This window comes from Arachis ipaensis, chromosome B8 (genome assembly GCF_059453495.1).
Source record: "Arachis ipaensis isolate K30076 ecotype BB chromosome B8, ASM5945349v1, whole genome shotgun sequence".
In the NCBI taxonomy this organism is placed as follows: domain Eukaryota; kingdom Viridiplantae; phylum Streptophyta; class Magnoliopsida; order Fabales; family Fabaceae; genus Arachis; species Arachis ipaensis.
Genome location: NC_142443.1, coordinates 128,481,770 through 128,497,630, shown reverse-complemented (window position 1 = coordinate 128,497,630; position 15,861 = coordinate 128,481,770). Strand labels below are relative to the sequence as shown.

The 15,861-nt window shown below is 36.5% G+C and overlaps 1 protein-coding gene across 3 annotated transcripts; it reads right to left on the bottom strand.

The window, feature by feature from the left end:
* Positions 1–3,716: 3,716 nt before the first annotated feature.
* On the bottom strand, positions 3,717–14,885 carry LAF3 (Amidohydrolase family). 3 transcript variants are annotated; one of them, XM_016315068.3, is made up of 17 exons: positions 14,664–14,885; positions 14,189–14,256; positions 13,921–14,060; positions 13,674–13,834; positions 12,782–12,883; positions 12,342–12,414; positions 11,745–11,851; positions 11,538–11,661; positions 9,164–9,358; positions 8,383–8,468; positions 6,597–6,704; positions 6,295–6,390; positions 6,110–6,208; positions 5,653–5,727; positions 4,848–4,979; positions 4,628–4,743; positions 3,717–4,100 (listed from the first exon to the last, which is right to left on the bottom strand). In XM_016315068.3, exons 3-17 carry the CDS (start codon positions 13,997–13,999, stop codon positions 3,926–3,928), a joined length of 1,728 nt encoding a protein of 575 aa, XP_016170554.1. In that variant the 5' UTR covers positions 14,000–14,060; positions 14,189–14,256; positions 14,664–14,885; the 3' UTR covers positions 3,717–3,925. The 3 variants fall into 3 exon arrangements, with proteins under 3 accessions (XP_016170554.1, XP_088352771.1, XP_088352772.1); XM_088496645.1 differs by having other exon boundaries at positions 12,342–12,405; positions 14,664–14,860; XM_088496646.1 differs by lacking the exon at positions 14,664–14,885 and having other exon boundaries at positions 14,140–14,256.
* Positions 14,886–15,861: the final 976 nt, after the last annotated feature.

Here is a 15,861-nt window from a genome sequence, read left to right as displayed (position 1 = left end):
GATTCCTCCAAGTCCTGGTATCCCTCCCTGAGCCGCTCCAATTCCTCCCTCTGCTCTATTTTGTCCAAAAATAAATGAACGTAGTTCTGCTCGGCCTTCTCCTTTAAGCCTTCAGCCATAGCGCAAGAGGCCATCGGCTGCCTCTCCTTCTCATGAGATTTGGAGAGTTCATCTTTCAGCCGGTCCCTCTCCTCCGTCAACCTCTTCTCATCCTCTCGGAATATAGCCAATTGGCCTTGAAAAACCTCCAAAGAATGCTGAGTAGCACTCAAAGGAGTCTTCTCCAGTTCCTTGAGAAGAGAAGCGCAAACCCCTGCAGTCCGTATCCTTCCTCGGACTAAGATTTGAAGATGGTTTTTGATGGAGGCATCATCCATGGCAATAGAACAATGTGGAAGGATGTGCCTCTCACAGAACCTCAACATGTGAAAAACAAAGTCACCAATGTTGAAGACCCCAGATTCCGAAGTCTTTCTTTTCTTTGAAGAGGGTTTCGAGGAGGGAGGAACTTGAGGGGTAGGAAGATTTACTGACTTGACCAAACCAGAAGAAGCCGTCCCCGCATCTGACTTCTGTGGAGAAGGAGTAGCCGATGTTCCGCCTTCCTGCAGTTGAGCAGCTTGGCCTCGGGCGTTCCTCTTGGCCTCCTGCGCTTTCTGGTACGCCTTAGAACTACCTTTCATTTTATCTGAAAAGAAATATTGGAAATGATTGGCAAACAAGTCGGAAGAACAAATTGGAAGAATACGAAAGTACCTATAAAATCAAAAATAAAAAACAAAAAGTTACCTAACTCGGTCCAGACATAGCTCGGAGTTCCGAGAAGAAATTTCTTGGTGTCAAGGTTTGGGGCCCGTCCCCAAGCCTCTCGAAAAAACTCAACCACAGCCTCCTCTACTTCTTCCAAATCTATCAAATTTGTACTTCTCTACAGGGGCTACCTCTGCCCAGTATAATTGGCAGCGGGGTTCATTATTTTCATTTAGAAAAAATGGGTGATGGCCTTTGATGGCTCGTTCTTTCAAAAAGAAATTTTTAAAATCATGAAACGACTCATCAAATATGGAAAACACCTTCCAACCTTGAATAGCTCGAAAGGAGACCCACTGCTGTTTGTTTTGAGCACTAAAAGGTTTGATCAAATGAAAAAGATAAAAAAAGACTCTCAAAGAGATCGAAAAATCGAGTTCACGGCTAACAAACTGGTAAATTTTGAGAAACCCCAAGAATTGGGGTGGAGCTGAGAAGGGGCCACCCTACAGTGAGACAACACCTCCATTTCAAAGGCAGAAAAAGGGAAAGTAACTCCTAGACGAGTAAACAAGTAGTCATACATGAAAATAAAGTGGGATTCCGACTCGGTCACCCTTCCACAGCAAACCCGATCTTCAGGGTCAGGGGAAATTATTTCGTATTTAGCTTCGTCCTCAATAGAACTACATATTCTATGATGCTTACGAAGTTACTCTACGAAAACACTATAAACAAAAGGGTTTGATATGAGAACAGAAGAATCTACCCATCGCAACAAATTTTCAGAAATCCGGGAAGACATTTTGGGAAATAAAGGTTGAAAATATAAGGAGGAATACCTACATTGCATAAAGAAAAGAAACCATTAAAAACAAGTTTGAAACGAAACAGTTCTCTTCAAATAAAGCAAAAGAACAGTCAACAACCACAAAAGAAACGATTTTTGTAAAGAAAAATCTCAAAGTCTCCTACTGTGAACAATGCAGGTACGATAAAAACCTACTCAGAATCTCCCTCTCAATCATTCAGTTCACTTAACCAGAAACAAAGAAAAAGTTGTAAAAACCAAGAAAAAAAGAATACAGCAAGAAACTAACCTTTTTTGGGAGAAAAGGAAGCTGTAAGTGGAAATGGGGCGAGCAAAACACCAAAGCACTAAAATGTGGATGAAGAAGAAAGCATGAAAGAAAGTTCGGAGAGAAGACGAAAAACAAGAAACAGAAAGAGGGTGAAAGTATTTATAAAATACTAGGGGCACAATTGAAAAACAACTCACTCACTAAAAGAGTGCGTTGTTACCAATGTAACCGTCTTCCACGTATTAATGTGAAAAGCTAACGGACGCGACGGTTGACAACTTGAGATCACCTCAATTTTTAATTCAAAACACGTCGGTTTTATGACTTTAAAAGGAGCTGTCGACTGCTGATTTGTGTATCTCCGACCTTATCTAATACTCGAATCTGACTCAAACAAAGAGATCAGATTCGAGTAGGGGCATTGTTCATACCCTAGCCCAAAATATAAGCCAGACCCAATAAAGTTAAGAGGCCCAATCAAGAAGAACGGCCTCATCTACGTATCCGACCTCTTCTAAGAGGTCGGAACAGCTCGAGACAGGCAGCTCACACTTTACTAAGTGAGTAACTGCCTCCCAGAATCTCTCACCCACTTCTAGAAGGGAGATCTCAACAACCCTAAGATAAAGGGACAGTTATCCACCATCAGAAGTAGAACTACTTCAACGGTGGTTATTGGCTCATCTCCTATAAATACCCTGACACACTTAGGTACCTTTAAGTTCCAATACACTTAAACCTACTAAGCCCTGTGCTGACTTAGGCATTGGAGTGTCTTGCAGGTATCATCCCCCACCTTTTCAAACACACAACTCGGACGGCGATTATCTGACGCAGGACAAGTCGAAGACTACTCTCCTGAGCATTTGGGCCTCACATCTGAGCCCAAACATCATTTTAGGTAATCCTCAGAACAAATAGTATGATCAAATGATTTAAATCAAGAACATAAATCCAACAAAGCAAGACTTAAATCAAAGCTCAAACCCATGATATAATCAAACACCTTCATAATGTTAACCAAACACAAACAAAACTAATATTTTAATATGGCATGAAGTCTTCATCTTGCAATATGGCATTCAAGAAAACAACTAAACAAGTACTCAATTATAAATATTTATGACAACAACATGAAAATCGATAAACTGTGTTATCTTTGTCAATTAATTAAAAGAAGTTACTAGATAATCCAAAAGAGAAAGTTCCTTTGAAGAGTAGCATCTCTTTTGACTACTTTAAAGTAAAGATCGGTCAAATTATTCCATTTCTATATCCAAATGAAAAAGTGCTTCATGAAAATTGTGGACCCATGAAACACATATGAACCAAAATCCTTTAGCTTCCACGCACCAGTAGTCGAAATACTCCAACAAAATAGTCAATCAATGACGATAACAAGGAAAAACACCAAAAACAAACAAAAACCCCGAAAAAGAAAAACGAGATTCTCTAGTGAACAACTATAATCAAACACGACCTAAATCAAACTTGTAATTGAGTATTTGGGGAAAAAGTAGTAAAGATCAATCAGGAAGAAGGATATGCAGGAGAAGAAGCTCACCGAAATGCACTTTGCCAAAATGCATAAGCAGGAAAGACAAATAAGTTTTGTTTTAGTTCAGTGGTGAAGATGTAGCGCGAAGACAAACATGGTAGCGGGCGTGACGAGAGAATTGCGACTAAGTGGAGATGGTTTGGCGCATGTGACTCAGGAGTATAGGAAGGGAGGAGCGCAGCGTATGAGTGAGAGTGAGATTGTTTTTCCAGTTTTTAAATTTTTGTATTTGTATACGTATAAAAATACAATGGCTGATTTTATAGTTGATTTTGGTGTACGCCTAGTATTAGTCGTATAAAAGAAATATAGAAAAACTCACATGACAAGAACAAATATGAAATAATTAATACACCAATATGGAATTAAAATAATGTTCACATTCTCATGCGTATGTATTAATCTTCCTAAAAAAATAAAAAATAAGATGACTGTATTTAAAACCTTTCAGAGGACTGGCGCTACAACACTTCTTTCCTTCTGCACATCTGATGCAAATTTGATTGTAAAACTTGAAATAGATTATGGAATACCTTCAAGGATATGCTCTCACACCGGAAATATATGTCGCGGCAATAGATGCAGATGCACTTTCAGCAAACTCTTCCCAGGAATGAGTGGTTAGTATGACAAAATCTGCAAGTTTCCCTGGAGATAAGGATCCCAGATCATTGTCAAGGAAGCTTGCCCGAGCAGCGGAAATGGTATACCTGTAAGGATGACAGAGATTTAGAATCATGCATGACTAGGAAGAAGCAAATAGAAATGCTGAGGAAGCATAAAAAGAAGTATCAATAAGAAACTGGTATGAAAATATTTGTCATCGTTATCTGTTGTAGATTTTAACCTCCTCACGAATCATGATTTCAGCCAGCTCTTTAGTAATATATTTGTTCATCTCAGACCACTAATGTTCAACAAGTTTCATAAGACATTCACATCATATAGCACCACTCAAAAGAAAATCATGTTACACGATGTTGAAAATGCATTATGAGCATAGGATAAAAACACCTTTGAAAAGTAAGTTAAAAGATTACAATTAGCATTACAATCATCAAAAAGTATCATATGAAGAAGTAGCAAGAATGTAACATGCAATCATCATCTAGAAAACAGAAATCATGGCTTCATGCATCAATGTGCCAGATTGAAGTACGAATATGATTAGTACTAATGAACTGAATATGCAGTGGTTTTATTCAAATTTCAAACAAAAGATCTTTATCCTGCTTACGCCTTTATCGCATCATCTAATGAAATGCACTCTGATGGAATCCATGCATTTTCCCATGTAGGAGGCTGTCTTCTCATTGCTGTCTTTATACCACTTAAGGGATTTATCTCTGCCACCTGTAAAACAGACACAAAATGTGAAAACATAACTTTTAACTAATTCTGTTGGGAAGCATGAAAATTTGCATAGTGACAAGTACTAATATATGTTACAAACTTACAGGCCAGTCAGAACCAAATGCCACTAATGCATTGTTTTCTAAGAGTGACCGAAATAAATAAGATCCATTGTCAGCCCTATCTTTGCCAAGCTTTTTCCTGGCAGTGTCCGCATCATTCAGCAAGTGATCTGGCTGTTGATGATTGGTAACGAGAAAGCGGTCACAAATCTTTTGAAGGACAATGTTTATACTTTCAAGGCATAAAACAAATGAACAGGGAATCATACATACCAAAAGGGTGCATATTAGGTTACTTTTCATGCCAGTCAAGAATCAGCCAAATTGAAAGTAAAAAAACAAAGGCAGTTTTGGGGAACATGGTAGTGGAGAGAAAGGTCTCATCCCAGTACTGATTTCTAGGATTTTCAAACAAGTTATTAATGTAAAATTTGGAAAAGCTACTTTATCAATGCAATAGAATAAGATTAGTGGCCGCTAGAATCCAATCCCTGTAAAGCTGTAGCAAATGCATCTTTGAGTACCAAAATGCACTAGTAGTGGTAGGTTTGGAAAACACATCTCAAGATTCAAAAGGTACTCTGATATGGTATTATATAATATAAACAATATCTAGTTTCAGCATAGTAAGATGGAACTGTATTTGCAATAAAAAGAACAAGATTAAATGATATATGAAATAATACATCATCATAAAAGACAAAAAGATGAGAGGTGACAGATTTAGAACATATTTAGCAAACGCTGATTTAAACTGCACACTTCAGCTACTCAAGTGACGGTTATATCATCATATTAAGAGGGCAAAGACAAAACGGATAGTGAAAACATAACAATCATAGAAAACCTGCATAGAAGCAATAACCCATTGTTTGCCAAATCGGTGTGGAGTTCCCATAGCCAGATGCTGAGCATGCTCAATCTGCAACCAGAGTTTCAGTAACTTGATTTAATTCACAAAGATTATATTAGAACTCTATCCCTATAGCAGAAGTAATAGGGTAAGCTAAGAAGTCTCAGATTGGCTTAGAACATTAGGAACAGCAGTAACTAGCTTCTGCCAGCTAGGATGAAAGCTGTACTAGCTGTCACTAACTTAACAGTGCAAAGTCTAAATTACCCTTTGAGTAGCTTCCCCCACAAACTACCTATCTCTTGTATATAAACTGAAAACTCACTCAATTGAGATTTGAGAAGCCATAATACACATTTCAGAAAACTTCTCCTCTTCTCTCTCTCTACTCTCTATTTTCAGTTTCCTATTAAGAAGCTTCCGTAGATTTAACTTACAGTAACCATATTACCCTAAATCTTCGATCTCTCGGTCCATTTGTAGAGGCAACTGAGCCATATGTGTCCAAGATCAGGTCATTTGCTTTGTCCCCTATAGCATGGATTGCAATCTGAAAGATACAAACAGCGAGGCAACTAGCTGGTAACTAAAACTTGATTTGATATCAGTGTTCATACTAAAAGAAGAACAAATCACCTGCAGACCAGATAAATCTGACTCCAAAGCCATGTTGAAAAGAGCTTCGGACTCTATAAGTTGTTGGCCATAATTGTTTGGATCGTCAACATACGGCTACGAAATAAAATACCAGAGTAAATCCCATGAAGACTACATGATTACATGACCATGGTTAAACATGGGGATAAAATTATGTCTACCAAAAGATAGGTGTCCCCTTGTCAACACTCTTCCACCAAGATCAAGTGAAAATATAATACAGAATATTAACAATGTAGGATTTTAAATAAATAACAGAAAGTTTGAATGTTTGGTCTTGCCTCATAAAACAATGCACTATTGGAACCCAATGAGCCATCAGCAAAAGCTTTGACACCACCAATGTACACCCATTCGCTCAAGGCATAACCCATCTTGTTGATCACATCCTGAGCAGGAAAGTGTTAGAACTATAATTCCAAAATAGAATGTGAAGAAAGATTAGTGCACTATCCCTTATGCAATGGCAAATCACTAAGAACCCTAGAAATCAATACAAATCTTTGCATAGGCTTTGCATCTACAGCCAGGGGAAATTCTATTCCGCAAACCATATAATCCTTTTCTTAGGAAGAATTTCATTAAGATGAGAAGAATAATACAAGATAGAGGATAGAGTTCCTCTACACAGAAGCAAAACAAACAAAACATTTATCTATAAAGCATCGGTTTACAATTTCACAATATGTCTAAGAGGGAAAGTCCTTTATAGCTCATGAGCTTTACACAAATAGATGCCAGGTGTCATCATATCCCACAAAACCTGCTTGTCTATCACTATAGAATGTTCTAAACCCCTTCCCTTCCTAGAGTCCGCCCTAATATAACCCTTAGCTGTGACATCAAAGCCAAACAACCTTTCAACTAACTTTCCCTTGATACCACATATAGTTAAGTCCTGTTGTAAGCTCTTTAAGTCCACATCCCTATAAGACCTTCTATTAAGTACCTAAGGAAAGTGAGAAACCACACCTTAAAAGCTAGCTATTAAGGAAAAAAAAACTACTCTCCTTAAATACAACAAACACCATACTACTCAATGTGGGACTTTAGACAACCCATAATACCAAGTCCCTAACAATACACCACCGGTAGAGAGCCAATGTTCATGATGGCTTCCCTCTATTGACGTAGACCCAGCAGTAGCCACTCAACTATCAGTACTCAGTATTCACCTTAATCCTGCCTCTGATAACATTGTTAAGTACCCATGGAAATTGAAAAACTACACCTTAAAAGCTGCTTTTAAGGGAGAACCACTTTCTTTAAATACAACATCAAACATCCCAGATTACTCGATGTAGGACATTGGACACCCCATAATACCCAAGTCCCTCAGACCTTTCCACACATACTTGTCTCAGTTAAAGGGTCCTAACACTCAACCAAAAGAAACAGGTCCTAACGCTAACTTAAAAGTCACGTCGTGTCCTCAAGATGACCAACGTAAACAGCCTGAACAGCATGGTTAAAGGCCCAAGAACCATCGTAGGGAGGAAGATGAAGCCCCAAATATACTAACAATTCTGCTGCCCAAAGACTCATCCATCACAGCAGTCTTTTAGAGTCTCATCAGTTAAAGGCCTGGACAGCCTGATGTCTTTAAGGTATATTCAACAAGCTCCAAGACATGAGATGGGATGTTTGTTTTAGTGCCTTAACTATCTATTGTACCTCTGTGGGGATAACTTATCCTCTTCTGTATATTCTCTTCTTTTCTAATAAAATTTCTTTTTCTATCAAATAAATTGACACCCCCACACACATTGTAATTAGAACTGAAAATGGCTCCCAAATGGATTTGATGGGATTATCTTGTCCTGTAAAATCTTATATATATATATATATATGATGAGGGACAAATTTGTTAATCTAAAATCTTGGTAGGACTACTTTGTCGCTTGTGTGCTTTTGTCAAGAACGAGATTGGAGGTTTATTATGTACACAAAACTACCGAGAAATCGAGACATATAAACACGAATGAGAGTCAGCACTAAGAATTTAGGCAGAGCAGGACAATACTGAACCTTTTATTAAAATAACCATAAGTGAAGAAGAGCTCTTACCACTAAACGTGACCATGTCTCCATTGGAAAAAATAAACACACTCTAACTTTCATTTTTGACATAGAATTAGCCCATTGATAAACATCTGTAAAGATTGAAAAAATAAAAACTAAGAAACAACAAACAACAAAACATCATAGCAAAAGAATAAGACTTTGATCATAATTAGATATATGTGAACATCAGGAGAAAACATCGACAATTCAACAGGCATTGTTATTGGCTTTAGGATTGTGCCACACAACAAAATATTTCCCATCTACTTTTTTATACAACGGAAAGTATAATTTAGATTAAGTTAAGGTATTACAAAAATGAAATCATACAATGGAAAATAATGTAAATCCTCAACATTCGTGGTTGTCACTTCATTGATTAATATTGTATTCAATTTCAATGCATTGATTGTGATTCTACAACTATATCTTGGAATTCAGTACAAAAGGCACTGTTTGCCTAATCAGTTCTTTGAAAACTTAAGCAGTGGTCCAATTAAGAAATCTTAGAAGAATTGTGAATTGCTCAAGTGGGCAACAGTTAGCACTATGATGTTTATATATAGAAAAGAAAAGAAAAGAAAAGAATATGTATAGCAAGGAAACAGTAAATATCACAATTCCCAACAGGCACAACAGTTTCCATTATGGCTATGTTGTCATTCAGATGACACAAATAAATAAAAACAAAATGACATTATAAAATAACACTAAGAAATATGATAAGTAATTGCATCTTATTAACTGTAATTGAATGTCAAAGACTCAAACTATCCAAGTTAACCTGTAAAATCCTCCCAAGAAAGATTTGCTGAAGTCCCTGAATAATATCTTCCCATATCAACAACTGTTGTCACACCCCTTTCCAGGGCAAGATTGCTTGCTCTAAGCAGTGCCTCCCTCCTATTATCTACTGAATCCTCTGGAATCTGCGACATAACAAGTGACATTGCAGATTCGATCAGCAATCCAGTAGGTTCTGCATGACAAGTTGTCAACAGGCCAATACAATAATTAGCAACACTGCACAAAGTTAGCCAATACAGAAGAATAATGAATCTTGAAATGAAATTGGCATTTGGCATTTTAAATTGGTGGAATAAATTCATAAACTGGTAGATTACAATAACCAAAACATTAGGCTACGTTTGGAAGGGAGACTAAGACTGAGAGACTAAGACTGGAAGACAGAGACCGAGAGACAGGACTGAATAGCCAAATTCAGAAGAATGAAAAAGCAACAGAATAGCCAAATATGGTGTGGTAGAATGAGCAATTGCATCATAGTTTTTTATTCTGAACAACGGCTCATGACAGAGAGCCCAAAATCCGCCATAGGTCTTGGTAGCAAGGTCTCGCATGTAAAGAAAGAGAGAACAAGAGGAACAGAAATGAAGTCTCAAAAAAAAGGGGAGGGAAGAATTCGAAAAGGAAAACCAACCAAAAGTAGTGGAGGAGGAGGAGGGCCAACGGGCGACAGCGCGCAACGGCGATGCTGTCGGTCGTTCTTCGAGCAGCAAAGAGGGGCGAAGAACAACAAAGAAGGAAGAGATTTTCTGGGTTACTAAAGTTGTGTGAGGCTAAAATCGGGAATTTGAAAAGTTGAATGAGGGTATTTTCGAAAAGAAATATTATTAAAGTTTCAGTCCACGTTCCCAGAAATTTCAATCCCCGTGTCTCCACTTTCTGGAGGTACTGAAGAGACTGAAATTGTGTCCCGAAACTAAAATTTTAGTTCCAGTGTTTGCTTACCAAACACAATACTCAATCTCAGTCCCCTAGTCTCAGTCCCAAGAAACAAACGCAACCATAGTCTGCGGAAGAAACAAAAAGGAGAGTGAGAACCAGGTAAGGGAGCTTCTGCTCAAAATGAGTTGCATCGGTACAGGTACAATACCTATTTCAGATACAAATACAGATACCGGGGTATGAAAATTTTTCAAATAGCAGCGTACAGGTATGGGAGGAAATATTTTATAAAATTGTAAAATAAGAAATAGGGTAAAATATATTTTTTGTCTCTAACGTTTGTAATTTTCTTCAAAAATACTTCTAACGTTTAATTACATTGAATTTTGTCCCTAACGTTTTTTATTTATGTCAAAATTACCCGTGGACGTTAATTTCATATAGAACTTTAGGGACAAAATTGAAAACTTCTAAGGATAATTTTGACATAAATAAAAGACGTTAAGGACAAAATTGAATTAATCGAAAACGTTAGGGACAAAATTGAATGAAATTAAACGTTTAAAAAAAATCGCAAACATTGGGGACACGAAGTATTCTTTACCCTAATAAATAAAAGAGTAATTAAATTATAAAATTAGCATAACATAAATAATATTTGAATAAGAATATTTCTATAAATATAACATTCGGAAGAATATCATACTAATTTGTTCTATAACTTAAATAGAATAGTTCAACTATAAGATTTGTTGTTTTACGAAGGAGAATAAATTCTATATTGATTAAGAAGCATTCACAACTATCCCACAAGTGGAGTGGCAACCATTTAGAAGTACCCATACAACATAATAGACAGCAAAGGTTGACCAGAAACAGTAACAGGGCGCTTTTCAAAAGCCAACTCTCCCAAGATTAAGTTGTTAGGTGAACTTTCATGTATGATTTTATATTTAACATGCATTTTGACCCAAGTCCTTTGGGTTTCAAATGCGAATAATAATAATAATGCCAGGTCAAACCTACATATTGCTAAATTTCAATTTTAAATCAGTTAGCAAGGATCAAACTATTAACCACTTGAATATAAGCCTCCAACATCATGTCAAATAGAAAAACTCCCATATATTAAGCTATTTAGTGGAGGCTTTCAAATGACTTTACCAAACAATGCTCAGTTAACCTAAAAATAGTAATAAGACTCTCAATATTACATACAAATATCATCTTAAAAATGCACAATATATAACTTTCTAAGTTATTTCCTTTTGTGATTGACAGTGCAGCAATGAAACTTGGTTAATTAAAGAGTAGGACATGCAAACAGGGGTAATCCCCTATTACTTGTAGAAAGACCAATTTGTAATCATATAATCTTTAGATAATCACTGCAGAAGGTTAAAAACATTGAATCTAAAAGAATGATCAGAATTCCAAATCTGTCTAATAGAAAGATAACAAACCATTACCTCCATCTGGAGTCCTCTTTATAGTCCCTTCACTCGGATCAGCTGTTAAGTTTGTCACGCCGCACAACATTAGTGCCACTGAGTTAGCCAAGCCCATGTGACCATCTGTTCTTGATAGCCATACCTGATTGTATAATTCAAATAACATACATCATTATGAAAGAAGATATCCAAATACTAAGGAACATCGGAAACATTAAGGCTCACGGGATTGTAAGGAGTGAAATCGTCAATCCAAGATGCAGCTGGCAGATCTCCTCCCCATAAATCATTGTTCCATCCTCCACCCAAAATCCAAGAACCTCGTTTTGTACCTAAAGTTAAAAGTGAACAAAATGAGTACATATCATACCCGATTATTCAGAATGCTTGATAATTTCCCACTTTGTGAACATAAGTTTCTGACAGATTCAACAAGATATTCCATTGTTGTTAGCAAAGTGAAAGAAAAATTAAAACCTTTTCTGAAAGGCAACTAGTAATGTTTATGCTAAGAAAAGTAACCCACCAGTTGGACAGACAGAAAGTGAGAATCAGATCTCTAACATAGTTAGGGGTTAATAAAATGAAAGAGACAATTGATGAAAACATAGGTATCATTCATTTTTTATTGCATCAACATCATATTTAAATGATATATTTAGCTTCAGAATCACAACCAAATTTGATAAATGCGAAAGAAGTTTAAAATTAAGAACACATTTAAAACGAGAATTGAGTATGATCATCTTCAAGAAAACCATAAGTTTTGCATAAATTTTCTATCCATCAAAACTACGAAATAAGCATAAGCACAAGGCCTACTTTGTACTGCATCTTTGATCCTTCTGATAAACTCATCCTTATTATTCACACCTGTCAGATCCACCTGCATCATCTGCTCTAATAGGACTTTAAAAGGGGGGAACACAACAAAGCATCGTAAAGATATGGGATTTCTAAACATAATTAGTTTCTTACACACAAATGAATTGAGTATCCTAGTCTATGACAAGTCGACAAAATCAATGATATAATATTGATATTCTCACTTCAAAACACCACCTGATACATAAGGTAGCAGTACATACAATTTCTTCAAGAGTCACGCTAGAGGTTGAGAGTATTTCCAGGACTACTAAATATTTTGAACATATATACCATATCATTATTGCCAAAAATAAATAAACAATAAGCAAAGTGAAACACATGAGCACCAGAGAAAAGAATAAAACTTTAATATGGGAGTAAACCATGAACTGAACCTGCAATCCACCAGGTATGAAATGCACATGGGAATCAATAAACCCCGGAACCACAACTTTCCCACCAAGATCCAACACTTCAGTTCCATAGCTGGCCAACTCCTGCATATGTGTGGTGCGATCAAACTCAGTTTGGACTCCAAAACCCACATAGATGAATAACAAAGTCACATTTGTTTTCGTAACTAATGACTAATGGAATGTGGTTGGATTGGTGGTTTGAGTTTCAGTGGAATGAAACGGAAAGGAGCTCAAAGAATGTAATCAGTTTTCATTCATTGCTTGAATTTTATAATGGATATGAAGTGGAGTGGTTAGAAATGGAACAAACGTCATTCCATTTTACCAAAACCCCGTATTTTGCTGCTACCAATATAATGCATTCTTGTTTATCCAAACATTATAACTCCTTTGAACCACATTCCTCCAATCCCTTAATAGAATGAAGTGGATGGTGGAGTAGAGTTAAACAAAACAGAATATCAATTCCATTCCATGGTTTGGATATTCAAGGATAGAGTGAACTAAAGTAAGGTATGAAGAGGATTATAACTACAATGTTTGGATTCAACCCAGGGAGTGTGGTAAGTAAAGCAAAACAGAGGCTTATCCTCCCTTAAACAAATGTCAAGGTATCGGTCCATGACAGCGAGCTATCCCACCATCAAGTTGCTTACAAAACAGCAAGGATTAGTTCCATGCTCATATGCTGGTCATGAAGGAGGGGGTGAAATGTTTGTATTCAACCTCATTGCTCCCAAATTTACCAAAAACCATGTGATGTAATAGGATGGAACTAATGAATTCTATATATTCCATTCATGGCCTTGCATGCATCCGAATAAAAGAAGTTAATTCAAAATTGAAATAAATGGGTAAGTGAAAGAAAAACCTGCACATAGGAATGGTTTCCAACACGGACAACCCTCCCGTTGGCCACTGCCATGGATTCTGCAAACGGGAGAGAATCATCACCTGTATATATCACCCCATTCCTCACAACCAAATCTGCCACTTGCTGAGACGACATTAGTGCCTTCCAACCCAAGAAATCTGGAAGTTTTTCAAAAGCTTATTGAATTGCAATGCAAATGGGAACAAAAAGTGTCAAAAGCAGAGGGAGGTTAGTTATAACTTACGAGTTGGGTGAAGAAAGGAGAAAGAAAGAATGGAGAGGAGAGCTATGGGAATGGAGAGCAGCTTCAGAAAAGAGTTCATTGGGCACTCTTCTGTCCCAATGTAATATCCAGGAGTACTGTAGCAATTTCCTAAAATAGCCCTAAAAAGTTTAACTCAAAAATTACATCTCTTGTACTGAAAAATAAACAATTTCTACTCAAGAATATTATATTACAAACCATCTAAGACAAAAGGAAAACAGAAGGATGTCATTCAATGATGGCTTACTCAGCAAATCATGAAATTCACGTCTTGATGTGCTAATGTTATTCGGAACAGCAGCATCAACGACGTAACTGCAGGAAAAATCAGATTACTAGAGCTAAGTTTCACAAAGTCAACTAACAATTGCATCACTAGCTGAACATGTAATTCGAAACGGAGCAAAACCCTTAAATTTCAGAGAAATTTGAATAACAAGATCCAATTACAAGTGGACTAAGAGGTCTCAGCCGCATCACAATTTTAAATACACACTGCGAAAATTATATCGAACTATAACCAAGTTTTAACAATTCTAGCCTGCAGAACCGCACAACTAATATTTTGAAGGTTAATCAAATCTGCTCAAAATTTCAAGATGGAACACACAATACATATCACTCCTAAAAGACATATGTCATCACAAAACCAATTAACTCCATGAATAAGGATAAAATGAAGTAAAAATCCATAGATAACAAACAACATTGGCGGAACTCACAAAATTTCAAATAACAGACACAGTGAATGAAACGGCAGCACGAAGCTCAACCAGAGGAACGACGTCGAGGAGGGCTAAAGAGTCGTTTCTGGCGGCGCTGACAAACGACAGCGGGAGAGGAAGTGGAAGAGAAATGGGGGAACTATGTTGAGAAGAGGTGAGTTAAAGCATCTCCAATGATCGGAAACTAAATGTCTGTTATAAGTTATAACTAAGTGGTTTGAATATTATCCTGTTAAATTTTATGGTGCTTATAATTTGATCTCTAATTTATTTTTTATAATAAATTTTGAATATTTAATAATTATATATTTTTATATTTTTAAAATTAAATATTAATTTTTAATTTTTTTTAGTAAGTTAAGTAAATACTTTTAGATATCTATTATCTATTGAAAATTTAAAATGATATTTATAAAGTGAAATTGATGTGCTACTGATTTATAGTTTAAATGGCATAATTTTTTCTATCTCACCTTAAAATCTTGGATTTGAATCTCATTTTTAATTAAAAAAAATAAAGTTGATGTCGTTTCATCAATACAAAACTTTTTTCTTTTTTTACTTTTTTTTTTACACTTCAATCTGACAATGACTAATTCGTAGCAAATCAGAGTTTAAAGATTTATCACTGCCAACGGGTTATTACATGCACAATACGCTGATAAAAAGATTCATCCATTTTAAATTTTTGGTTAACTACTAATTTAGTTTTTGAAAGATTCTTTTTTTTGGTGACTAAACAAGGAAAGAAACAAAGCAAAAACTATTCTAGATCCGAGCGGATGATTCGTTGGAGATCAACACTAGGCTCAGACCAAATAACATGATTAGAGTTACTCTTGGCACCATATTTAGCCATCCAATCCGCAGCTCTATTTGCTTCTCGGGACACCCATTCAATGTGAACAAGCCAAGGACGAGATAAAAGCTCCTGAATCTTGTGAACCAAATCTGTTACTTCAGAGGGATACCCACTTGTAAGCTCATGCATGATGGGCAGAATGTCAAGGCAATCTGTTTCACATATAATATCCCTCAAACCGCAATCCCAAGCTAAAACCAGCCCCCTCCAAGCAGCAAATAATTCACATCTGATTATAGACCAAGGGAAAATGCTTCCAGAGCAGCCCGAGATCCAATCTCCCTTAGAATCTCTAATAATACACCCAAATCCCGCTAAATTTGAATCCATATA